This window comes from Eschrichtius robustus, chromosome 7 (genome assembly GCF_028021215.1).
Source record: "Eschrichtius robustus isolate mEscRob2 chromosome 7, mEscRob2.pri, whole genome shotgun sequence".
NCBI classification, from domain to species: Eukaryota; Metazoa; Chordata; class Mammalia; order Artiodactyla; family Eschrichtiidae; genus Eschrichtius; species Eschrichtius robustus.
The window spans coordinates 125,070,776-125,097,806 of NC_090830.1; the positions used below are offsets into that span (position 1 = coordinate 125,070,776).

A 27,031-nucleotide genomic window follows, 5' to 3' on the forward strand; every position below is an offset into this window, starting at 1 on the left:
CATGAAACCAGAGGCCTGGAAGATCCAGAACTTGAAAACAGGCCCAGAGTATCTCTGCTCACTGGCCTGGGGACAAGACACAGAAAGAAGCTTGAATCTTGTAAGAGTGTAGAGTCCCAAGGATACCCTTCACATGATGTGTGAGTTCCAAGCCAAGGATTTCACTTCAAGGCCCATAACCCATGAAACCCATAAGGCCCAGCCAAGCAATATTAGATTACTTGAGCACCCTATGGTCTTGAATTTTGTTTCTGAAGCAAGGAGGCGGCAATTTTTGAAGGGGTTCTTTGTTATTAAAAACTCTGTCTTGGGGCTTCCCTGGTGGTGCAGTGGTTGAGAATCTGCCTGCCAATGCAGGGGACACGGGTTCGAGCCCTGGTCTGGGAAGATCCCACATGCCGCGGAGCAACTAGGCCCGTGAGCCACAACTGCTGAGCCTGCGTGTCTGGAGCCTGTGCTCCGCAACAAGAGAGGCCGCGACAGTGAGAGGCCCGCGCACCGCGATGAAGAGTGGTCCCCACTTGCCGCAACTAGAGAAAGCCCTTGCACAGAAACGAAGACCCAACACAGCCAAAAATAAATAATAAAATAAATAAATAAATTAAAAAAAAAAAAAAAAACTCTGTCTTGTAACACAACATTGTAAATCAACTATACCTCCATTTAAAAAAAAAGCAAACAAACTGTCTTCATGGATAACTTCACTTCTCAAATAATGAAAAGAAACAAAGAAGGGCAGTTAAGGACATGATTTATTTAATGTGGATTCATTTTGGGGGACAAATTGTCATTCTCTGCTTAAGTGACTTTTTATAGATTGTGGAGTTTAAAAGAAATGATCTCTGTTTTTAGTCAAATTTTTAAAACAGGCTTCCAAAACTTCAGACTTGACTCTGTCTACACCAAGTTATACTGCCTTCAAGTCTTTCACAGGACTCCTAGGGAAAGCCATTGTCACTGCAGATAAACTTATAGTTGAAATATTAAAGCCTACACCAAAATAACAGGAAAAGGGAATGGTACATTTGTTAATAATAACATGTCAATAGTGGCTCATTAAGTGTAACAAATGTGCCACATTAATGCAAGATGTTAATAATGGGAGAAACTGGAGGAGGAGGCTACATGGGAACTCTCTGTACTCTCTGCTCAATTTTTCTCTAGATCTAAAATTGTTCTAAAATACATTGTCTATGAATTTAAAAAAGAAAAAAAAAGGACAGTAATTACTATGCATAGACAGTTGATGAAATAACTATTAAATGATATGCATCAGCAAAAAGAACACCCAAAAGGGTTAGTAAATAAATCAGCTTAATATGTTAGTAAATTGAAAGATGTACCGACCACTTAAAAACAATGAAACTGGTTTTGGAGGATTTAAAAACAGGCAAAAATATACATGCTCTTGTATGGTATGGGAATTATGTCTCAATAAAACTGTTACCAAAAAAAAAAAAATGTACATGGTTGATAGCCCAGTAGCTCTGTTTCCAAGTATAAATTCCGCCATATATGCACAAAAAGGCTAAAGTAAGAACATTACTGTGGCATTATCTGTAATCTCAAAAACAAAGCAATAACCTAAGTGCCCACCCAGAGTGGAATATTGTTCACGCAAATATATATGCAGTAAAGCATAAAACACGGACAAGATGAACAACAGCTCCGGAATTCCAGAGAGGAAGACATCTGCTCAGAAGACTAAAAGGCATTTCAAAGTTTAACATGTCCAAAATGGAACTCTAAATCCTCACCTCCCAAAGCAAAAATAGCACTCACTCCTGGTCTTCCCCATCTCAGAAAATGGTGCTGCCATTCACCTAGGTAAATGACAGCGCCCAAACTGCCTAGAAGTCATCCCTGCCTTCTCTCTATCTCTCATTCCTTCTACCCAATCCATCAGTAAGTCCAGTGCATCCCTTGAATCCAACTGCTTCCTATCACTAACCCAATGTGAGCCCCCATAGGCTCTGGAGTTGATGCTATACAGCCTTCTACCCGTTTTTTCTACTTCACTACCAGAGATAAGATCTACAGTCAACAGAGATCTTTCTCAAACATAAATAAGATCATGACTCCATCCTGCCCCAAACCCTTTACAGTCCTTCCAAGAGCTTCTCATCACACTTGGAACAAACCCAGAGACCTTATCATAGCCCAGCGAGTCCTCTAACCATGTCAGCGGCCCTTGCTGGCTCTCCTACCCTCTCTCGCTCCACTGCACTCCCACTTGTCACCGTGTTCCCAGGACCCACCGGTCCCCCCACCATTGGACCTGGCCACTGGCTGGTTCCTCAACCTCAAAGACTCTACTGTGGCTGCAGGTCAAACGTCTCAGCAAAGAAGTCTTCCTCTGTCTAAGAGAGTGCCCACCCTCTACCGCTCTCACCCCCCCACCCCCTCCACCGCTCTCACCCCCCCAACCCTCCACCGCTCTCACCACCCCCCCACCCTCCTCTCTTTGTCTTCATCCTTTATCCCTTTATCGACTGTCTTTCCCTGGATGGAATGTGGGCTCCTTGAGGCAAGGCCCTTTCCTGGCTTGTTCCTCACTTTATCCTCAACATACAGAACAGCTCCTTGGCCTAGAGAAGGCACTCAGAAATTACTTGTAAAATTAATCAATTATTCAGTGGTGTTTTTGTAGACTTCAGCTTTACCTCTAATAGTCCCTTTTTAAAAAGACAGGAGGCAAACTGAGGAGCCAATGTGTTCCATAGGCTGAATGAGACAGCTCTGTGGTCCTGCGCTCCTTCTAGAATGGGGTGGGCTGGGCGTCGAGGGGGCGGGGGAGAACCCGAGCAGCCCCCACAGAGCTGGAGAGCAGGAGGGCCGCTGGGCTTCCCGTTTCTCTCGCTGCGAGGCTGGGGGCGAGTCCCTTACCATCTCCAGACCTGAGCTCCACCTACAACATGTCGGGTTTGCTCCAGTCGGGTGGCAAAAGGAGCAGCTGCTCCCTGCCCGGAGCCTTGAAGGGCACGGAGGGGCTGGGGTGCCCACAGGGGAGGGGAGGTGGCCGACCTTGAGATGACCTCAAATCCCCAACAGGCAGGCCGCCCCTCCAGTTCACATCTCACCTTCCACAGTTCAACCAAAGGCTCCCTCAGGCTCCTCCCGGTCCCAAAGTTCTAGAACTCATCATTTCAAATTGTCCTGAATCCATCTCTCTCCCCATAGCTGAAGGAAAATCAAAACACCCGAAAACAACTTGGTTTTGACCTGTGCAATTCACAAAGCATCATGCCACGGGTCATCTCATGCCAGCCGGCCAGTGAGTCTATAAAGTACCCAGGGGGTAGGAGTGTGACCCCAGTTCACTGCTGAGGAGACTGAGCTTGGGAGGGTAGAGGGGCATCTGAGAGAAGGGGCGGGGGGCGCTTTTCTCTTTGAAAAGCAAGTGAGTGAAATCCCTAGTAAGCCAGCACTTGTGCTCTGGGGCCTCTTTTTCCCAGATGGCTGTAGTTGGTCCTTCTCAAATGTGACAATGACGACAATGGGCTGAGAAAACCATGCAGGGCCCACAGTTCCTGCCACGGTGCATTCCGACATTTAGGCGCACAGGCTGAGTGTCCAGGCCAGCTCCTCCCCCGCCCAGTCTAACCAGCCCGAGATGGCTTCTCCAGTCTCAGCTCGCACTGGCCTCCTTCACGGCCTGCTCCTTCACACCACACGGCCTCTCCCTTGCCCTGCCTGGAATGCTCTTCCCACCCAGACAAGTCTGACCCTCATTACAGGCTCTTATAAAGCCCCACCTGCCTCTCCTTAAGAGCACTCTTTATACCTGGAGCTTCCTATGTACATGTTTATGTCTTTCTCCCCTGCTAGACTATAAACTCCACGAGGACAGGGCTAATCTGACTGTGTTCACCATTATACCACCACGTGCCCAGCCAGGGATGGCATGTGCGAGGCTGTGAGGTCTGGAAATGCTGAGGGCCTTCTGTGATCGTGAGGGAGGAGCACGGAGCTGCTGGAAGATGTCGCCCTGTGGTCCCTGGAGGGGCTCCCTCAATGCAAGGGGCAGATCCAAGAGCCAGAGGTCAAGAAGCCATGTCCTTGGTGACAGTGTTTGCCATAAACCTGCCCCACCTCTGGATATCTTACACATTCTCAGAGCTAACCATTTATCTTTATCATCCAAGCCTGTTAGAGGTGAGTTTTCCAACATTTATAAGAGAAAGAATCCCAACAGATGGACCTCTCTAACAAAACTGTAAGCTCCCAGCCCCATTCTGTACACTTCGTCCTGTTCCACCTAAGTGCTGGGCATCAAATAAGTACTTAATAATTTGTTTTCACCTACCTGGCTTAGGCTGGCTGCACATTCATTCACTCATTTATTCATTCAACACATATTTGCTAAGTGCCTACTGTGTAGTTCCTAGGACGGGGGAGAGAAGAGGACAAGCCAGATGGGGTCCCTTGCTTTTATGCAACTTAACATTCTAGTGAGAGAAGTGGACAAACAAGCAAGTCAACAACATAATTTTGGACAGTGGTAAGACCTACGCAGACAATGAAACAGGGAGATGAAATAAAGAAGGAGGGAGAAGGGAAAGATTTATCTAGGTGGTTATGGAAGACCTCCGCATTGAAAATGACAAGGAGTCAGCCAAGTGAAGATGACACAGAAGAATATTCCAGACAACAGGGGAAGCAAGAGCAAAGGCTCTGAGACAGAACAAACTTGATGTGTTTGAGGAGCAGAAAAAAGGCAGAGTGGCTTAAGAATCTATCAATCACCCTCCCCGGGGGGAGAACGGGACAAGATGAGGGACAAGATAAAGAGGACAGGGACCCGATTACTTAAGAATTCTTCTTCCGAGGATAGTCAGATGCCTGCAGGGACAGAGTCATCATGCCTTCAATCTCCCCATCCTTCAGGCCTGCCTTACTTGGACACACTGCATATGTCAGCCGAGAGAGGAAAGAGTGTGGGACTTGGCCCCAGGACCCGTTTGCCCCCCAGCAAGCCCCTCAACCATTCTAGGCTCCAGTTCCATCACCCATCCATCCATCCATCCATCCATCCCTCAGCCAAGGGCCTGGACTTGGGGATCAGAGAAGACTCTTTCAGCTCCAATGTTCTCTAATTATTTTTCTTTGCATTCTCTTTTAAGACAGAAACCAATCAATAGAAAACACGAACCCATCCCCAAAAGAGAACCCTCATTGAAGAATTACATTTTCAAAGCATACATCAGAAGGGCAACAGGGCAGTCAGTAATGCTCAAACACAAAATCTCTGGGTCTGACCCCAACAGCTGCTTTGCTCACATCGCAGAATTCTAGAGTGGTAAAATGCAGCCACGGATGCTTTCTTGTGTAAGGTGCATGGAGGTGCGCCCCTGCCCCCCACCAAGAGCAGGTACCATGGCCCCAAAGTCTCCTAGTGCCCCCACGAGGACCCCCCCCCCACCATCATAGTTCCCTCCTGACGCACAGGGGTGGCCTTGCTTCCATTGCCGGCCCCCTGCCCAGGGCAGCAGCAGTAGATCATCGCTGGCAAAAAAGTACAAGTCTCCCACCACAGTGGCCTCCCTGTTTGTGAAGAGGGCACCTGGGGGCCTCTGCACGCTGCTAACAACGCCCTTCAGCCAGTGCTGAGAATGGGCAGTTCTTTGTCATTTAGGGCAAAGTCACCTCCTCAGAGATGCCCTCCTGACGTCCCTGTGCAGTGGGGTTTCCCTCTCCCCTCTATTTGCCGTCATATTGGTTTATCTTCTTCAGATTACTTACTGCCATCGAAACCACTTCCTTGTTTGCACTCATTATGTCTCCTCCACTAGACTGTCAGCTTCCTGAGTTCAGAGCCTCATCTGACTTACCCATGCCGTGTCCTCAGGACCTCGCTCAGTGTCCAGCCCACAAAAGGCTGACTTGGTAGAACTTTTTGTTGATAAACAGAAGGAAGAAGTCATCCTAAGAGCCTTGAAAAAGCATCAAAGACCACAAGGCAGGTCAGAACCGTAAAGCTCCCAAGGAAACCAGCTCGTTGTAGCCCAACAACTTTCACCCAAGACAGCACATCTGGGGTGGTTGTGAGGAGAGCCGTCAGGATATCATACACCTCCCCCACAGGACCGTGATGGCGCAAAATGCTTAATTGATGCGAGGTTAGAACCACCGGCCTGGCCCCCACACTCTGCTTGCCGGAGAGGAACAGAAGGGTCTAGCAAAGGAAAGTAACTTTAATGGGACATTCAGAGACTCAAACTCAGGTGTCTGACACGGGCAAAGAATTTCTCAAGCCCCTAGTGCTGGTCCTCTAGGAGTCTGAACACCTCAGTCAATAGAAGCTGGAAGCTGGTAGGGAGGGAAGTCTGCTGAAGCCAGCATCCCGCACTTGGCACGTGGAGATTCATGAGGAGGGACATGTGGGATGGTGCCAGGTCCACACCAAGCAGAAAAGCAGAGTCACTGGGGTTGGGGGAGGGGTATGTGTATGAGAGGGGCACAGGGGTGAAGGTGGACTGAGAGAGGGAAGGTTCCAGAATGGGCAGGCCAGGGGAGCACTGCTCTGCTGTCATTCCCTGTTACAAAAGGCAGCTCAGAGGAAAGGAAAAACGACAGTAGGTCTTTTTTTTTTTTTACAATTACCAAATATAAAACCCCGAGTGTAAATTTTTCTATTTCAGGGTTTCTAAACAACATTTAACTTAGTGAGTGTTTTACATCTAGGGTAAATGTTTGCCAGTCATTTCTGGCTGACGTCAGAGTGCTTATCTAAAAAGCTGTTTGGTTCTGCTCCTGATAGGAAAATTCTGCATTCAACCCAGCGTACCCACCCGGCATGTGACCCACAAGCACTCTCCTTCCCCCAGTCTCCAAGGTGCACCCAGGATGCCAGCAGCCGCTGGATCTACGTAAGAACACTTTCTGGAAGGTCTCTCTGTGTGTGCTGCCCTTTCTCTTAATTAAGGGCAAGGGCGTGGAGGAACAAGTCCAGGACTGACCCCACGCTTAGGGTGCTACTGCAGAGGCTCGGCCAGGCTGCGGCACGTTTGGGGAAATCAAGGAGCTGTGAGGCAGGACCGCAGATGACAGCGAGAGAGGCGCGCAGCTCGCGCACACCATGTGGCGTGGCAGCTCGGTTTTACGGGCCGAACCAGGCATGTCAAGGTGGCAACTACAAATGCACTAAGAGGTCTGCAGAAAGCAGCCACCGAGGCTGACAGAAGTCTAGAAGGATGAGCACAGGGCCCGCCGAGCCCACCCTCGGTGCAGTGCAATGTCTTGAGGCTGATGAGTGAGTTCTTGTTTCTTTAGTAAGAACTTCCTTCACTTTTACTTACACACAGTGTCTCATAACTCAGATCCAGTTCTCACAGTGACGCTGCAGATATCATCCATGCTGGACAAATCAAGAAACGGAGACTAAAAGCAGTTAAATAACTTGCCAAAGTCATGAAACGATGAAGTCAGGATGCAAACCCAGGGCGGACTCCAAACACTTCAGCACGACTCCCCCCAGCCTATAAAAATACCTCCCTAAGGTTCTAAACAGGCCTCTTCCTGTTCCCCAGGTTTAAGAGAGAAGGTGGGTTCAACGTGAAGTATGTTTGAGTTACGGCCAGGATAACTCAAACACTTGGGGGCACTACCCAGCAGGCAGCTGGACGGACATATGCTCAAAGAGGGTTCCTCAAACTGCGAGTCCAGAGACTCCAAGGGAAATACTGGTCAGAGCAAGGGACTCGGCAGGAAACCCAGAGGACTGGCATCGGCACGCAGATGGAATCAGAGACCCTGTGAGCACCTGTGAACTAGGCACAGTCACTCCAGCCCAGGCAGGTACTCAACAAACTAAACCAGAGTCAAGGGCACGGAAGCGTCTGGGAAAATTTCTGGCCAAGTCCAGGGTATTCTTCCTAAGCCTCCCTAAAATTCGAAACGTGCCATTGTTTCTATTCAAATACAAAACCGTGCTTAGATCAGAGGTACCTGAGAACCCATCTTGCATTTGGTTGCTTTTGTTCTTGACCTAGCAATCAAAAAGGCAACAAGCAGAAGAGCCCGCAAGGACCTAGGCCTTAGGAGCTGGACAAACCTGGCTTGAACTTGACATCTTCCAAAAACTAGCTGTGTGGCCTTAGGCATGTCACTCAACTTCTCTGAGTTTGGGTTTCCCCTTATATAAGATGTAAATAATGCCCCAATGCCACTGTGGGCCAACACTCAGGATTAAATGAAATAATCTGTGAAGGCATCTGGTATCCTACTGCTGGGCTGCCAGCAGGCATTTCGCAAGTAATGTTTTTCCACAATTGCTCTCTGGCAGTCAAAGCCAGCTTTGACTCTGACCTCAAAGCTGGGAACTTGAGTTCCTAGGGACCATCACAGCTAAACCTTCAAGCCTGAAGAGGCTTTCCATGGACATCTCAATCCTTGCTGGCAATGCCTGTTTTCCTAAGGAGAAATCTTGTCACACAAATAAAAGGTATTTCAAAAAGCCGGATCCTCGGAAAAGATACACATGACCAACCAGCCAGCATTCAAGAAGCAGTTGCCACTAAATCCAAAAGGAAGTCATTTCCAGGCAATGCCCTTCTAAAAGAGGATTCTAGAGGGATCTCAAACCCAGACAAAGGGGACTGAGATGAATGGGTAGTGCTCAAGAATTCTGACCCTCACCTGACCCCATGTACAATATAGCAGCAGTAAGTTCACTTTCTCTGCCCAGTGACATAGCCCCCAACAGCTGTGGAATGTCAAAAACAAGGCTGCTTGGGTCTAAAGTTACCCCTCCTCCACCGTGAGAGGAAAGGAAACACATTTCTGAGTCTCTCCTTCTTTATGTTTTGCTTATGAGGAACAAATGTTGACGAGATATAGGATACACTGCTCTGTTTGCCAACAAAATGCACAGAACATAATTTTATATGAAGCTACACCCGCTTAATTGTGATGCATTAAGTATTATGTTCATTGTTTCTGAAAGTGGGTAGAAATGAATAATTTATTTCAGACAAAGGAAACTCTTGAATATGAAATGCCTCATCTTTTAAAATTACAATTTGGAAGACAAGAATGAAAATATACCCATAGCCAGTGAACCTTATACTGCTAATAGAAAACAATGCTTCGACCGTTTCTACTTTGTTTGCAAACATTACGTTTTTTTAAACATTCTTGAGAATAATCAGGAAAAAGACACACTAGGTTTTCACCATGCTAGCAGCCGCTCAACACAGGGCTAGTGTATCTAATGTTAATTTTCTGTGCTGGGTTTCCTCTCCTTTCCTGCCGACCTGCCTTGGCTCACCTGGAGTCCACTCCCTGAGAGCCCTGCATCCCAGTCTAGGCCACCTCCTTCCAGAGCTTTCTTTTCTTTCCTGCATCCTAGTTCCCTTTGTTGCTCCTCTTCCCACTCCCTCCCTGGCACTCCCTGTGCTCTGCACCCTCTTTCTGGTTTCATCATCCCCCCAACAACTAGCACAGTGCCAGGCGCAGAGTAGGTTCTCAGAGAATGTGACTACTGTTATTTTTAGAGAAGATAATTGATGTTTTGGACTGAACTGAATTGGTGATCATCATTTCCGGTATGGCTATTGGTGTCTTTTTTTTCTTTCAGAGCAGAAAAAATCTACATCCACTCAATCTACTATTGCTGTTTCATGCTAATTAATTGGGAGAGGAGGGAGAAGGGAGTTAAGGTGCATATAAAAGGAAGCGACTGGCAGTCATTCTCCTACCATTTCCCAAGCACTTTCCAGTGCTCTTCCTAAGTGTTACCACCAATAACCTTATGAATTGGATACTATTATTATCCCCATTTACAGTCAGAGTCTCTATTAACCCAGGGTCCCACAGCTAGTAAGTGCTAGAACGTGGAACTCAAATCTGGGTGTGTTTAACCCCCAAACTCTGCTCTTTACCGCTGCTATTCTGCATTTCATAATTTCCTAGGATCACTGGGACCTCATCCCCTGTCCCTCCCCAGCCCCACCCCAATCTCTGGAATGAATACAGACAGTCTGCCTGGTGGCTCTTGAGGATAGAGCTGCCCAGCTCTGGGTGTGTTCTTACAGGAAATCGGCAGTAGCACCACCTCTCCCCTCTCCCACCCCAACAGTATCGTTAAAACAACGTCATAAACACACCCTGGGCCCAAAGAAGGACAGAAAGGGATTGCTTACTTCTTCAGAACTGCTCTGTGAGCTGTGGTAATTACTGGCTGCGGGCCCAAAGGCCCTCCCACCTCATCCTTCTCTCACCGGGCTTGCCCTGGGGTTAGCGGGCATCTCTTTCAATTAAGACAACTCCCTGCATTTAGAATCTTTGAGTTTTTATTCAGACAGTCTCTTGTGAAATGTTCTGAAGCAAGTCGACAATGTGGTGCAGAAAACTGCCAAGTGAGACCCAGGACTAGGGAGCCAGAAGAATAAAATAGTACATAGAAGAGAAACAAGCCATACATCGAGTCCTCCCAACAGGTGGACCACAGACAGGTAGGTCAGGGCCATCTCTCCCAGCCAGGAGGACAGCTCTGGCCTGGAGATCCAAACGCCCATGCCTGGCCACTGTCCCCAAATCAGAAAGCAGAAGCCCATCCCGATTCCAGGCTAGAGGGCAGCCCTGGGGTTGGGATTGGGGCTTTGCAGAAGGCAGATGGGGAGCCATTCCTCTGGAGGGGGTCCAAGACTGTCCACATTCCCACTGACCTCCAGGCTGCCTCCTTTCACCAGCTAGGTCACTCAGTGTCTAAGGGGCCCCAATGAACAATTTTCAATGACACCCTTTCTCCTGTTACAAGCCAAAATGCCTCTGAGCATGAAGACTTTTCATGACCTGGCTCCAGACCACCCTGCTTCCCGCACTCACTCCTGCTGGCACCTCTCTGCTCTGCTGTCACCTGCTCTCCATGTGCCTCAGTCCCTTCCCAGGACCACCCTGTGAGGCCCAGGTGGCCTCACTGACTGCTGCTCCTCTGCCGACCTTGGGCACCTAAATGGGGAGCTGTGTGCACTGGGTGCCTTGTGCATCTTTTCCCCCCAAGGAGAAGGCCTGGGAGAGAGAAGCTTGAACTAGACCTACACTTGCTCTGTGTCCATCAGGAGCTGAGGCAAACAGGTACCTTCTGAGATGAGGAATTACTAACCCTAACAGCAGACCTATGTCGTTCTCTAGTCTGGAAGCATCCAGAGCCCTGTGTATGCTTTTATGACACAAAACTATATAAAGTTGAGCCATATGAAATGTGCGCCATTCTACCACGTTGACCTACAAAAATGGCAATTTCATATGATTCGACCTAAAAATCCCAACAATGCTGAGTTCCATTAGCCATCATCCTTCCCTGGTTCCACTGAGACAAAGGCCAAGCCCCTGAGCGTGGCAAACCTGCCTCTCTGCCCAGCTCTTCTCCCACCACTGCTCATACCAAGGGCCCCTGCCATAGAAAGCAGCTTATTACAGCACCCTGGACACTCAGTGCCTTTGCCCATGCTGTTGCCGCTGCCTAGAATGCCCTCTCCAACCACCCCTCCTTATCAAACTCCTATCTACTCCTCAAAACCCAGTTCAGAGTCCCCTTCAGCAAGCCCTCTCTGACCCATAACTCCATCTAGTCAGTTATTCCCTTCTTAGGGCTACATCTGAGCCTTGTACGGAGTTTTACTCACCTACCACTTTCCAACATAACTTACTTGTTTTATACCTAGCCCTAAAACAAAAAAGAGAATTCTTAAAAGGCAATGGCAGGGTCCTATTTACCTCTGAATCACCTAGGCCTCTCACTAGGCTCACAGTAAGTTCTCAATAAATATGTGATGAATGAATTTGGCAGAAATGCCATTCCATCACACCGAAATACTGAAAATTAAGAGAGATCACAGAAACTGACCAATTCTTCTCTTCATTATATTATACTTATTTTATATATAATATATAATATATATTACATATGTGTATATCATACACATACACACATATATATATAACTCAGTACAAAGTGTCTAAGACTTCTTCATGCAGTTTGTGCTCTTGACTTTTCAGGGATTATCTCTCTGGTTATATGTGTGCAAATGGGCGCTGCAGCATGGGTTCTGAAGCCAGACTTCCTGGGTTAGAATGTGGCTCTACCCATTCTTAGGCATGTGCCCTCAGGCCAGTTCCTTACTTGGCTCTCAGTTTCCTATCTACCAAATGGGGCTAAGAATACCTTCTACTAAACAAGGTTGACACAAGTTATTGCATGTAAATCACCTAGCTCATTGCCTCTCACCGCTGTTGTAATTACTATTTTTATTTCTCTTAAGGTCTCAAGGGAAGGGTAACCATTTTCAATTGGGAGTATGTTTAGAGTTCCAGCCTGTTCACTCCTTCTCCCATTCAAATGCCACTCGCCATTCCGAAGCATACAAGAATATAATGGTTCCATCAAGGACTCTCCAGAATTCTCCAATCTCCTGGTATCTTCTTATAAAGAGTTTATTTGAAACTCATACTAACAGGGATCAATGCAACATTTCATAAACATGGGCTTTAAGAAACCTGCTGGCCTATTCCTACAAAGAATGCAATCAATACTTATTTTCATACATAATTAACTGTACACAAAACAATCATGTACAAAAGGCAACAGAAATAACAGTTGGCACAGTGTTTCTTAGACCATTAGGAGGGACGTAAAGGAAAGTAGTACCAGCGTGATGGAAGACAAATGAATAACATATTAGGTCACCTTAAAGTGGGACTAAACTATGTATTCCTTTCTTTACCACTGTGTAATGCTATTTATATGACAACATGACAAAAAAAATGGCCCCAGGCATTCTGCTCTACTTTAGAAACCTTCCATCTCACACTGAAATGAAAAAAGATACAATTCAGAAATTTCTTCTCTGGTTAATATTTCTGCAGTTCCGCAGGAATGGTTTTAATAGCGTGCGTGTTCTGGATTTTGCTTGTCAATTAAGAACCGATTGGAATGCAAGGCTAAATATTAAAATAATAGATATTGGTTTATATTTCAACTTTAAAGGTTTTTTTTTCAAATAGTGTTTTAAGGTGGAAGGCAGAGGAAGGGAAGCTGGGAATTAAGGAGGGAGAGTAGGCTCTAGACAGTTCCTCCTTAATAAAGGATCAGGTCAGTACTTAAAATTTCATCACATAACAGTAGAAAGAGCACAGGCTTTGGAGATGCAGAAATAAGATGCGAAACTTAACTTTTCCACTTACTGGCTGTGTGGCACTGAGAAAATTAGTCAACCTCTCTGATCTCAGGTTTCCCTCTCAAAAATCAGAGATCATTATACCTACCTTTTAGCATGGTTGGGGACCAAAAGGAAATAATGGCCTTGAACAGGCAGCCCAGCCCGTGCAGGGCACTCAGGGGCTCCCCAGGGAACTCCTCTCTCCACACTTACCTCCTCTTTAAAGAGACTGCAGGTCTGGAGATAACACAGCTCTAGGACTATGGGCAGAGTCCCAGAGGCAACTGTGGTTTGACCAAAAATAGGCCATTTGACCAAATGATTAAAAGTCTGTCATATGCTAATGCTTGGACGGGGCGGGACCGAGGGCCAATTTAGTAGGAGTAAATTGCAATTGATTTTTGAAGAAATTGCTTGTTCTCTTGCCTTTCCTCAGCTGTGTCACACTCTCTCACCCATAGCTGCCTTTGTCACAGCCAGAACCAACTGAAACACGTGTCAAGGAAGATCATTTTGAGGCAAAATGTTTAATAATACAGACATCCACACTCACACACACTATAAATATACACACACATGAACAGGCAGATATATACATATATCTCTATCTGTGCATGTGTATATGCATGTTTATATAGATGTTCTAGAGGGCTCAAATTTAGAAACAATTCTGTACCATGACCGTACCCTTCTGTGTGTTTTACAAATCCCTCTGTGGTTAGAGAGCTATCCTGAGTCATTTTTATTTTTACAACAGCCTACTATTTGAAGAAAGATCAGAAAAGAGCACACCCCTAAAATCTCCTCTCCATGCTTTCCCCAGCCCGATCTGTGCAAATCCCTGGATATGAAAAGAAAATGGTTAAAAGATCAAAGAAGATAAAAAATCATAAGAATAAAGGTTAACAGTGGCTGCTTTCACCCCTAATTTCTGATATGGTGATAGACCCTCTTAGAACATTAATTAGAATGGGAAGAGAGATGAAAGAAATGCCCAGGGGACATAATAAATTAGCCCCTTATGCAAATTACCCATTCGTTCTCATCACTGACCCAGCTAGTTGAGTCTCTAAATTACGGGAAGCGGTTAGCTTCTTCAACAAAAAATTCCAGACAAAAGATTAATTTTTTTTTTCAAATCTGAAGGCTGAGAGGGTGTAAAGCGACAAATAATTTCTCAGTTTTCCTTGTAGACAATTCTGAAGGGGGCCAAAAGATATGAAAATCAACATTCTGGCCACTGGCTCCTGTTACCAAACAGAGACCTATTAAATAACCCTTGTTCTGAAACAATTCCGAAACAATGGACAGCCAACCGCTTAACTAAAGTCGAAGGCTGTGCTTCTCACCCTAACTGTATGAACAAAGTCTGGTATCCTAAAAGGGGCCGAGGGGCAGGTGAAGGACAATTTTAAAGGAGGTAGGGAAATGCCAGGAGATGGAGAGTTTCAAATATCCATTTAAAAACAAACACATACCTAATTTTACTTGTCATCACTGTCCTAGACAATTTATGTTTTACTGTCCCAGAAATTTATGGAACTCTCAGTTTTCTTATCAGTAAAATAAGGGGATTGGACTAGAATGACCTCCAAAAGTCCTACGGCACCTACAATCCAGGGATTTTATTTACCCCTTTGTTTTCACACAGTACTTCTGATAATTTAATTTGTTTAAATATAATCTTATGACATGCATTTTGTCTTCTGAACTCACTCCTGGCTTCCTTTTCTCTCTCCTACTATCATTTTCCCCTTTTCCTTACTTTCTCCTCTTATTTCTTATTTTATCTTCTTCCATGTATTCAAATGAGATGCTTTAAATACATTCTGGTTCAAAGTAAGGTACATATTGAATAAATCATACTTTATAAATGTTATTAATATGAAAAATATATATGGCAAGATGACGAGTCTCTCTAGCATGAAGAAAAGGCTAGAAAGAAAAACTGTAAGTCGCAGAATAATACAAGATTCAATATGCAGGCCCTTAGAGAAAGAAGGAAAATATGTTACAGGTCATCCTCATCCACTGCCCTCATTTTACAAAAGGAGGAGATGTCTCTAAGGAAGGGTAGACACTTGCCCAAGGTCACCAGATAGTTAGAGGTAAAGCTGGAAGCAGAACACAGTCTCCTGACTCCTGGACCAGTGTTCTTGGGACCAAACAATCCCGGTAACTTCTCTTGAGAATTCGCCACTGTATCCCAAAGAACAAAAATGGACATCCTTTGGAAAGAATAAGCTTTGACAGCAGAAAAATTAAGAGATGGCAGAAAGAAATACTTCAGAGGACTAAGGAAAAGGAATGAGGACAGACATATTAACTATAAATAATTTTGCACCTTGTAACAATCTTCAGTTCATGCAATTACTTGTCACTCACTGATGTTTTATCTCCCCTCTTCCGGTAACGGGACCTACAGTAACTCTATGCAAAACATTTCACTGTCTCTAAGTTCCCAGCCTGCACTGGAACATTCCAGCCTTTGCCAGAAGTATCTAGACAGTGGAATGACCTGACGCTTTATTCATGAAACTACTCATGAAACTGTCAACTTGAGGTTGACAGTTAATCTAAATAATAAAATTTGCCTTTAGGAAGTGGCCAGTGACACAAGAAGACACAGATTCCTCAGGTCATACGGCAGGTAAGAAGAAAGCATGTGTAGGAGAGGCCACCGCAATGAGAAGCCCGTGCACCGCAACGAAGACTAGTCCCCGCTCGCCGCAACTAGAGAAAGCCCGCGCACAGCAACGAAGACCCAACGCAGCCAAAAATAAATAAATAAATAAATAAACAAACAAATTTATAAAAAAGAAAAAAAGAACGCATGTGTAGACTACGACTCCATTTTTGTAAAAAAGGAAAAAAAAAGATAAATATATATGTGTATACACACACACACATATATATTCATATATGTGTATATATATATATAGGAAAAAAACCTGAAAAGGCTTGTATCAGATGTTTACAGTGGTTATCTTTGAGAGCAGAGACTATGAGTGGTTTAAATTTGCTTTCCTTTTCTATCTGTTTGTAATTTCTTATTGTTGTACAATAAAAATGGGTCGCTGAAGGGCTGGAGAGCGAGAGGATAAAAGCCAAAAGTAGTGGTGTGTGAAAGTGAAATGTAAGTGTACTTAGCAGAGCCTGTAGAGACGGAAGCCTCTCCCAGCTTTGAGGCCTGCCCTTCTCAGGGAGCAGTAATTCCTCCTGCTATGAGGGGCGTTGCAAAGAAGATTTATGGGGAGAGGTTAGAAGAATGGGAATCAGTCAAGCTGAGAAGGGCAGGCTGATCACAAGAATCCTTAAGCACAGGAAGAGCTCCCACCCCGGGGTGATAGCCAGCTGCAGCAAACTCGCCTCCGACCAAAGAGCTTAAGGAAGGATAGGGTCCCAGAGGAACAGGGGGATTCAGAGCAGGAAAAAGGAAGACCTTCCCCAAAGGGGATTTAAGACTCAAACTGGGTTATTAAGAGATAGGCCTTCCTCCAGGGCCCTTTATATATTGGACAGATTTCTTATTTCTTGCCCAAGCTAGTTTACGAGCAGCCTTCCTGAAGGCTTGGGGTTGCTATCCTTTTCAAGACATAGGATCCTTGTTCCCTGATCCGGGAATACGGTCTGCGGAAAAAGAGTCCCACTCTTGGAGTCAGGAGTGAGCCAACAGCTAACACGGCCTTGGTACAGCATTAAAAATGACTGCGATTTATTGAGGACCAATTATAGTTCAGGCACTAAGCAAGGCATTTTACATATAGCCTTATTAATTCCCAAGAACCTGTAAGGGAGGCATTAGCATCATCTCATCTTACATCCAAGAAGTCTGAGGTACAATGAGATCAAACGACCTGCCCAAGACAAAGTAAGCGGCAGAGCTGGGGATGCACCCAGGTGAGTGGAATTCCAGAGTACATGTTCTTTCATCGTCACGTACAAAGATGAAGAGGCATGAAGCTGCCCAGAGCACTGGTGGGACAGCAGCCGGTCAACCTGGGTTGTTTAGACATGGGGTCGCTGGGGTGAGATAGAAGGTCAATTAATAGAAGAATCTATGAAGGCAGACTGAAACCAGATCATTCCTGGAAGTCACCAAGGTGTTAAGGTAATATCTGGCAATGGGTGGCCAGGTTGGACCGGGAGAGACTAGACACAAGGGTGGGGCCAGTAAGAAGGCCATTGCAAAGTTCAAGTAAAAGATAAGGTGGGTAGATTAAGGGAATGGAGAGAGAAGAGCAATCCAAAAGACAGCAGGCAATTTCAGCAGGACTTAGTGATGGGTCCAGTGGAAGGAGTGAGGAGGGTAGAGGAGATGCTGGAGATGATTCCAAAGCTTATGAGTTAGGCAGATAATGCCATTATATAAGACAGGAGACTCAGGAAGAGAAGGATGTAAGGAGAAAAGGGGAGGGATGATGAGATCCTTTTTGGATGTGCTGAGTTTGAAGTAACTGAGATACATCCAGATGGAATCATCCAGGATTCAGCTGGAAATGCTGGTTTAGAGCTCAGGAGAGGATGGAGTAGGAAGGGAGCTCTGAGTCATCATTGTACATGGTAGCTGAGGTCCCAGAGATGGATGAGGTTTGTCCAGAGAGTATGCAGAAGAGAAAGAGGCCGACACTGATCTCCCCAAAGGCAGTGCCAAGTAAAGGTTCTGAAGGTGACCCTCAAGCAGTGTGGCCCTGGCCAAATTGCTTCCCCTCTTTGAACTTCAATTCTGTAAAAGCAGAGGATTAGACGATCTCTAAGTCCTTTCTCTGATATTCAACCACTCATGGTTAATGAGACGCCTGCTCAGAACCAGGAAAGATGCTCAGTGCTGAGCAAACACCCGCCATTACAAGCAAACCCCCGACTTTCCAGTGGGAAAGACAGACACATAAATAAGTCCTCTCGATAGTCTGTGATTCACAGCTATCATAAAGGCAAGAGTGAATTGCAGCATGAGAGAGTCCTGAGTGGAAGTGCCTGTCTGGGGGAATTCCAGCATGGCCCTCAGAGATGAAACCTGATCTTGATCTTGAAGAACTAACAGAAACCTCCCAAACAAAGGCAAAGGCAAGTGTCAAGGCATGGGAAAGTGAACGCACATGAAATATCTGGGAATGGATTGCTCAGTGAGCTTGACTGGAGAGGTGATGTGGCTTAGAGAGGAAGGGCAGGGCCAAGCTAGCCTACAAAGGAATTTACCATATGCCAGGATAGATAAAAAAGAACTTATAGGAGTTCTCAAATATAGTGACAACATGATTAGAGAGCTGAGTGGAAAGGAGAGGACCACCATATATCCCTAGCAGCTGGTATTTACAAGCCCTTCTCTCTTATCATGATTTGACAAGACAGAAGATGATCTTATAAGGCTCTTCTTCAACATAAAAAAATTTTAAGAAAGTTTTTGTTTAATAGTTACACATATATAATGGTACATTAAAACAGAAATGCTAAACATGGCTTATTATTGATAGCATCATTCAAAAAGGGGACAGACTCAACAGAGAGTTTAGGGGCATCTGATTCTGGGCAAGCCATTTCCAATTACTTGGGGACCAATCTCAAGATCCTAAGGCTTCCTGGGAAGGTCTAAGCCACTCCTGGGACTTGGTAGGGAAATGGTGGCAAAGCCAGAGACCTAGAACTTTGTCGTTCACCAAATCAGATTTAGGATGTTCAAATCCCAGCATCAGGACCAATAAAGATGTTAAAAAAAAAAAAAAAAAATCCCAGCATCACTCTTTCCCCATGATCTCTCCACTTGACTCTTGTTTACAATACCATCAACTTTGATTACATTTGAGGAAGGTCTGGCATTTCTTGATTCTTCTCTACAAAATCTAACCTCCCAATCAATACTTTTAAACATTGGAGCCCTTTTTTTAATCTCTCGCTGCCATAGAGGGCCTTACATCCTCCCTCTGGTCCTCCATCTTCAGGCTTTTCTCTGCACCCACTGCACTTTCCAAATTTGTTCTCCCCCTCCAGAGAGTCCAAAAACATTGCAAACAGGCTCTCATCTTCCTTTCAAATCACTATTTCTTGCTGCTTCTTGAACGTTTGTGAAGAAGAAAAGGTGAGGCAGAATGGAGGTTCAAGAGCAGAGTTGTGGCTGAGAGACACAGATGTGAAACACCACCTGATCGCTCCATCCTCTGAGCCTCTGAGCGCCCACAGAGCTCTGCCCTCTTGGCTCCCAAGACACTTTCCCTGTTCTCTCCTCTCCTCCGACGTCCTCTTGCACTGGCTCACTTTTTCCTTTGGGTCCTCTAGCTCACTGCCTGGTGAGACCCCTAAAAACCACACCAGCATCCACTCACAGAAAAGGCACTTCTTAGAGCCCTTCAAAGTGCCTTAGAGGCCAACGCTTCCGCTTCTGCTGTTGCGTTTCCAGGAGAATAATCCCTCCGACCTCCCACTGCAATTCTCACCAGACTAGGCTGCTTTATTTCCCTTCTGGAGCTCAGGCCTCAGATGACAGTTTTTAGATTCTACCTTATTTTTGTTCCCTTCCCTGTTCCCGCCATGGATAACACCTCAATATGGCCTTTTAACTGGTGATCAAGTAAACAATGGCAAAGATGGCTGTGGGTTTGAAGAGTCCAAAGAAAATGGAAACTCAAGAACGTCAAACATGTCTTGTTCGGTGAGAGGATTCAGCTCACACTTAGTGTATGTGGATAAACATCCTCTTCTCCTTGGGCAGAGAAATCCAAATATGGAAACTCTGATTACTACCCCATCTGTAAAAGGCAAAGGCCCTGTTGTCCTGGATTCCTCAGAGAGACTCTCAAGACAGAGAGATTCTCATCAACAGCAACACTCATCATCCTGATCCTCTGTCCCTCTCCATCCTACAAATGCCAAACTGGATAATACGCATTACTCAATGACTTAAAACCTCTCAAGGCTCCATTTGGCTTTCCTACAGCCACTTAAGGAACACAGTCACTCTCAGAGGTCAAAGCTCATTACAGCTGGAACCTAAATCCAACGCCCTTGAGATATAAAATGTAGCTCTAGACAAGACCTTCCTGGCTCTGAGTCATTCATTACGGCTTCTGGGACCTCGGTAGGCTGGGTCTCACAAACTGAGGATCATATTTGCTATGAAAAGACACCAGTTTGAGAGAGGGATCCAAAAAAATGAATGAGGGGGGACTTGGTCCGTGCGGAAGCATTTCTGACACTCGTCAAAGAAATCCAGACAAGCCAGTGGTATCTGAGAACGACCAAGTCACGTTAAGTGGAGAATGAAAGCAAGGATTGAAAAGAACAAATGTAGGAGCACAGAGGAGGGATTCCGAAGGTGTCCTCAATCTTCCCTCAGAATCATGGGCTGTTAGGACTGGAGATTTTTACTCCAATGGCCTCATTATACCAAGAAAAGAGAGACCCAGAGAGAGGGAAATGAGTCTATTGCAGCCCTATAGCTCATAACAGTTTTGAAATTAAAACCCAAATGAACCTTCCTCCTTACCTACTTCCTCACTCTCATGGTCCCTGGGGAGGTTCGTATCCTTCCAGGCATCAGTACAAAGACTGAGGAGTAATGCTTCCGTGGAGCAGGCAGTCAGCAAGAGGCACTGCCCCTGACGGTGCTAGGAAGGCCAGGTGGGCTTCTGGCACCCCATCCTAGTTCCTACTGACCTGCTCCCATGAGAGCTCGGATGGTCATATACTCTTGTCTGTGCGTCCCCGCTTCACTGCCTTCAGCCACTGTCCTGGCTGGGCCAAAGGGACAGAGAGCATTAATAGCGATTTGCGGTGGAAGTTATCAGCATTATTCAGGATAATACATGAACGCCTCTGATACTAAACTTGTCCCCTTATATTTTATCCTGAAACAGACCACACACACACACTTTTCCTCTGAACCAAAAGCATAATATAGAGGAGTGCTTCTCAAGCTTCATGTGCCTATGAAGCACCCAGCCCAGGGATCTTCTTAAAATGCAAATTCTCATTCAGTAGCTCTGGGATGGAGCCTGAGATTCCACACTTCTAACAAACTCCCAGGTGATGCCCGTGCTGCTGGTCTGAGGACCACATTCTGAGTAGCAAGGGGCAGATGTTACAAAATCTTGCAAACAAATATACGTTTAAATTCTCGTTCTACCAATTAGGAGCTCTGTGATCTTGGGCTGGTTTCCTAAGTTCACCCTGCCTCAATCATCTCATCTGTAAAATGGAAATAACAATATCTAAGATGCACTTGATGATGACTACATAAGTTAACGATGAAGAGATCTTAAACAGTAGCTGGCATATAATAAGAGCTTAATAAATGTCAATTGCTGGCTGCCTCTAAGATTCACGAGGGCAGATATGACATCTGTCTGGCTCACTGCCAAAATCCCAAAGGCGAGAATGTATGTAGAATGGATGTCCGTGAATGAATGAATGAATGAATGTGTGTATAATACACCCACACATAATTTCAGTATTTACACACTTCCTTGGTTCTGTCTTTCTGCAGGAAAACATAAAACATTTAGAACACCAGAATACTCTCACCAGTACCAAACCACCAACTCATAGAAACAAATTCAACGTGAACCACCATGTTTAACCACCAAGAAACATACAATTTGTGATGGCTATATAAACTTGAGAAAAAGTCTTAACTGTAAACAAAAAAAGACAACATCAGTCTGGAATCTGTATGTCATTAAGGGAAATCACTGCCTTACTCATTATTTATGGGGCTGTCTGAATGCAGATGTTACGAAAAACTTAATTCAAAAACTAAGGTCACTTCCAAACCATAGGTAGATTTGCAAAGACAGACAAAACAGACTATGGGAATTGAGACCACTTTTGAAAGGGCAGTAATACATTCTCCTGTATATGCACACACTTGCTCAGGAAAAATTAGTCACACAAAAAAACTGTTAACAAATGGTTGAGCTTAATCTTTTAAATCAAAGGCAGACAAGTGAGTCCATCCAAAGTTCTTCAACAATCTAAGATTATCTTCAGGCTTCTCGTAAAGTAAAGTGGCATCACTTAAACATATCCCATTTCCAGGGAGGCACCGTGTACAGTATGCAGCAAGAAGGGAATACGATTGCCACCTACAGACAGAAGTGGCACTCCCTTTGCAAGAGTTGGCCAATCGTATTTTAGTGCAGAAAAAAAAATTCAACAAAGTCACATCCTTCCAACCTCTCTCAAACCACCATACAACATTACTTCATTTAGAATTACTTTCAAGTCATACAATCATCTCTAGGCATTCTGCCTCTTCATTATCATCATCCTATTTCTAATTTCCCAGAAACACTGTGCCATTCAACTATCTACTTATACACTACTTGAGAGCCAAAGAGAATGTAAGCCAATGGATTTCAAGCAGGCGAAGGCATCAGAGTGGAAGTATAAATCTGCTTACCTGGTATGAATGGGACTACCCGGAATATATCAGACAATCTGCTGTTAACTGGTTCATATGGGGAATCTTCAAGCAGATCATTTCCTAAAAACAGAAAGATTGGGCTCAGATCTGGAAAATAGACATATTTCAGTCAGTTTTTGTTACTGAATCTGAATTCTAATTATGTTATGATTGTGTAACAAAAAGATGCTGAAACTTTCAAAGATTTCAAATGCATCTATTTGGCTCTGGTTGTTTCTTTTCATTCCCTCTGCCTCTGTTGTCCTTGCTCTCCCCATAGTGCCATGAAAACATTGGAGAGCAACCCAGCCTGATCTTGCCAGAAAACTCTCCCACTCTTTGCAAAGGAATGAAATCAGAGAGGAAGGAACAAGTGACATCACAAGCCCAGCTTGCCTCCAGGAGCCAACAGAAGAAAGATGGCCCAAAAGCTGGCCCTTTTTCTTACTCCCAAAAAGTGGCATACAGTCAGAAAGCAGGTACCCTGGCTATTAAACACTCAAGTCTCTGAAACAGGTTTTCATTAATAGGTTCTGGAGGAAGTGGCAGCTGAGAGGTCAAATCTGTATATTACAAATTTTCAGCGTGAGACTCAGTGGAGAATGAATGCACTGAATGTTTGTGTTAGATTTATAAACATGAGCCACCTCTGGCACACAAGGACCAAAAAATTGCCATTGTAATGGATGGCTGTGACAAGGAGACCTTTACCTCTCTCAGCCACTTCTGCATTAACCAAGGCTGAACTACACCAGCTGGTTTAAGACTCAGTTAATCTAAGATGACAAAATTTTTTTTCCCCACGTCTGCCTTTGATCAGGTTTGAGGGGGATAAAGATAGAATAGATGCCACTGGACCTTTCATTCTCAATTCTTTATCTTATGTCAGTATAGATAGAAGGAAAGAAGAGAGGGGGAAACTCCAGGCAAGATGCAGGGCAAGCCTTTGGATTATTCTGTGAAGCCAGCTCTCCTCTTTGGAGAGAAGTTGCAGGTTCCTTGGCGTGGCCTTCAACGGATTCCTACTCTGATGTTCTGACCAAGTTTCAAAGAGGTCAGCGGGGTCCCTGGGATGTCCCTTCACCCCCTCACGGGTTTTCCAACAACCAGGCCGGCAGCAAACACCAGCTGCCCGCGTCCCTGAGGGCCAATGAAAGGTTCTCATTCTGCAGCTGGGGAGAAGTGAGTGGAGGATGAGGTCAGCCGGACCCCGGGCCTAGGGACCCGCCTGCCTTCAGGGGCTGGGGGAGGGGGGAAGAAGACGGTCGCGTACCCTGCAGGCTCTGGTACATGCTCCAGTAGATGCGCAGACAGTTCTTCTCCTTCTTCATACCCCGCTTGCAGCGGCAGTTGTAAAGCGACTTCTGTTTGAGGGCCTCCATGGCGCTGCGGCACTCGTCCTTGGCCTCCAGGCCCGATGTCAAGCTGAAGTTGGTCTCCTTGCCCGCCACGCACTGCCTGAGCGTGCGGTACTTGGTGCTGCAGCTCTGCTCCTTCAAGCACTGATCGCTGGCTTTCACGCAGTCCAGGCGGTCCCCGCCGCTGACCTCGGCCGCCAGGAGCACGTCTGCGGGGGGAGGGGAGGGAGCGTGAGTGCGGCTGGGGCGCAGTGCGCCAGCCGCGGCGGAGGACGCGCGCACGAGCAGCCTTCTGCGGCTCCCGGCTCCCGGAGCGCGTCCGCCCCCCTACGCCTGGGAGTCCATCTTCCCGCCCGGGCACCTCCGGCCGCTAGTCTCCCCCCCACCCAACCCCCGGGGCGCCCCGAGGCTTTGCGGGCTTTTCGCGGTTTGCCCGCGAGCCAACGCTGCCCACCGCGCGTGCAGGCCCTGCCGCCCCGGGACCGACCAGCCTCAGCGGCTGCTTGGCCTCCAGGGCCGCCCTCCCGCCGCCCCGGCTCCAGCCACTCTCTCGGCCCGGCCCGACTAAGCCCGGGGGCTGTCGGCAGGGGAGAACGGCGGCGGGCTGGGAGTTGCACGCGGAGAGGGCGAGCCCTGATACCCGGCCCGCCCGGCGGGGAGCACCGAGATGCTATTCCGGGAAAAGTTTTCCCTTCCAAGTTTGCTCTCCTGGCCCGGTGCTCGCCCACACCCCACCTGACCCCCGCGCCTCCGCAAGCTCCCCGGAACTTGCAAGGGGCGTCGGGCTTGGGGCTGGAGGGCTCGGACGCTTTAATTTCCCGCCAGGCTAGGTCATTAAAAACGTAGGAAACAAAAACCAAGGAAGAAAAGCTGCGGGCAAGTGCCGCGGGGCCCCTGCCCCACTCCCAAGCCCGGGGTGCTGAGGATTCAGGATCCCCTTCCCCAAAACGAAACTTCGCCGTCCCACACCCACCGCGCCCGCGCCGCAATTTTTTTTGGGGGGGTCTGGGGGGTTGCCTCTAGTACTCTCCAAGAAGACTCAGCGGATAAGAAAGCTAGCGGCGGCCTCGACTTACCCAGAAGCGGCAGTACGAAGTACAGGGTCGCCAAGAACATGGTGCCGGCGCGCAGCTGGTCCCCGCCCCCCCGAAAATCCAGAGCTGCCGCTGGGTCTCGCCGAGGGAGCTCAGCATGCAGCGATCCCCGGACGGCCGCGCTGCTCTGGCCGCCCAAAGTTCAGCTCCATCCAAAGCGAGAGGAAACTCCCCGGTCTGTCCGCCGCCACCGCCGCCGGCGACTCAGCTCCGGGCGGGCTGCTGGCGAGAGGGCGGGAGGCGGTTCCGCTTTTAGGGGCTCAGGTCCGACCCAACCTGGAAGGGAGAGCGCGCTTTGAAACGAGAGCGGAGAGTGCTGGAGCCTCCCCCGCCCCTCTGCCCTCCCCTGCTCCCGCCTAGGGGGACTTTTTAGCGCCCGGGTGAGGGCCCACCCCCTGCCCGGGTCGGGGCGCGGGGAGGGTGTGCCGGGGGTGCATGTGCGTGTATTCCGGGGAGCCGCCTGCACGGGCAGGGTGGAGGCTGGAGAGGTCGGAGGCGGGCTCCCGAAGTCCAAGGGGGTGTCTATTGGGTCCAACCCAACAGGCTGAACGCAAGCAAATAAATAAATAACGTTACTTTCCGAGCGGGGCGAGCGGAGCCGGCCGCTGCCTGGAGTCGAAGCACTCGGCGGCGGCAGCACTCTCTCGCGGAAAAAGCCGCTTCTCCCGGGAAGTTCACCACCCCCCTCGTCGCGCCAGCTCGCTCGCTCAGCCAGCCCTCCCCACCCAAACCACCAATCGCTGCCCCCCGTCGCTGTATCCCCTCCTCCCCGGGCTCGCCTCCGTCCGAAGCAGCCTGGAGAGGGGGAACCGACGTCCCGGTTGGGGCCGAAACCCGGCTCCTGCGCCCCTACCCGCCGCTCGGTCCTCTGCTTTCTCCCTGGCGTCCGCGCCGCGCACACACTAGCCCAGCGCCCTGGCGTCCGGCGCATCAACGCTGCCACCCAGGCCGAGCGCACGGGCCCGCAGCCCCGGAGCGCCAGGGCAGGTGCAGCCCCGCGCCGCGCACGCCCCTGGGCCCCAAAGTTGAGGGGCGCCTACAAGAGGGGTAGAGGGGAGTGGGGGAGCGGCGACGGGTTCCCAAGCCGACAGAATGAGAAAACTCTCTCCAAATGCCACCAACCTGGGCTCAATCGACCGTTTCCAGCTGCGGCGAGAAGCCAGTTTATTTATTTATTTATTTGGGGGGGTGTTCTCGCCCTCTCCTTCCCTTTCCAGGCTCACGTCTCTGCGCTACGAAGAAAGATGCAGTGATCTCCGAGAGCTCAGAAGACCAAGTTGGGCCAGGATGATTTCCCAGCAGAGCCCCGGCTCGGATGCCCTTCAGGGATGTTACTGTTTATTGGGAGATGCGCGGCGGACAGCGGGTTCCGAGGCCAGAGTTCTTTGCCAGAGGCCCCTCCGCCTGCCCCTGCCCCTGCCACCCCGCAGCACACCGCCAGCCCCCTCTGATACTCGCCGGCAGGGACGCCGCAGATACACACGCTCGCGGGCGGTGGGACCCGGGGCCGGATCCCGCCAGCGCGCACAGGACACACAGCGCTCTGCAGCCGGCCACGAGCGCCGCTAGTCTCTCTGTCTCTCTCTCTCTCTCTCTCTCTCTGTGTCTGTCTCTCTCTCTCTGTCTCTCACACACACACGAGGGCACAATGCACAAGGGCTCTTTCTTTCTTCGTCCTAGCGCAATCAAACCAGACCCTTCTTCCGAACAAAGTTTTTCCCCACGTCACTCGCGGCTGTGACTCAAGATTTGGCGTGTTAAAAACACAGACCCAGGCCCTCGGAGCTGCGATCGCGGGATGCGCCCACCCAATCCTCCACGCCAACGCGCTCACACTCACACATGCACACGCAGCCTTTACCTCTCTCCTCGCGCTTGTACAAGGAGACAAAAGCGGAACCCCTGACCCACTGCATTTAAACCGCGTCAGACCTGGCTTTGGGAAATTTATAAACTGACCTCCATCTTGGCTGTTTCAAAAGTAAATTTTAAAATAATAATAAATTTAAAGGTTCAACACAC

The 27,031-nt window shown here is 47.6% G+C and overlaps 1 protein-coding gene across 1 annotated transcript in view; it reads right to left on the reverse strand.

Annotated features, from left to right (window-relative positions):
- GFRA1 (GDNF family receptor alpha 1) overlaps positions 1-25,612 on the reverse strand; it is a 227,997-nt gene extending 202,385 nt beyond the window's left edge. Inside the window, exons 1-4 of the mRNA XM_068549057.1 lie at positions 25,586-25,612; positions 24,992-25,285; positions 23,831-24,124; positions 22,555-22,638 (exon numbers count right to left, since the gene is read on the reverse strand). Coding sequence (XP_068405158.1) covers positions 22,555-22,638; positions 23,831-24,124; positions 24,992-25,031 — 418 coding nt within the window. The 5' untranslated portion in view covers positions 25,032-25,285; positions 25,586-25,612. The remainder of the gene's footprint in view (positions 1-22,554; positions 22,639-23,830; positions 24,125-24,991; positions 25,286-25,585) is intronic.
- Between the last annotated feature and the right edge of the window lie 1,419 nt (positions 25,613-27,031).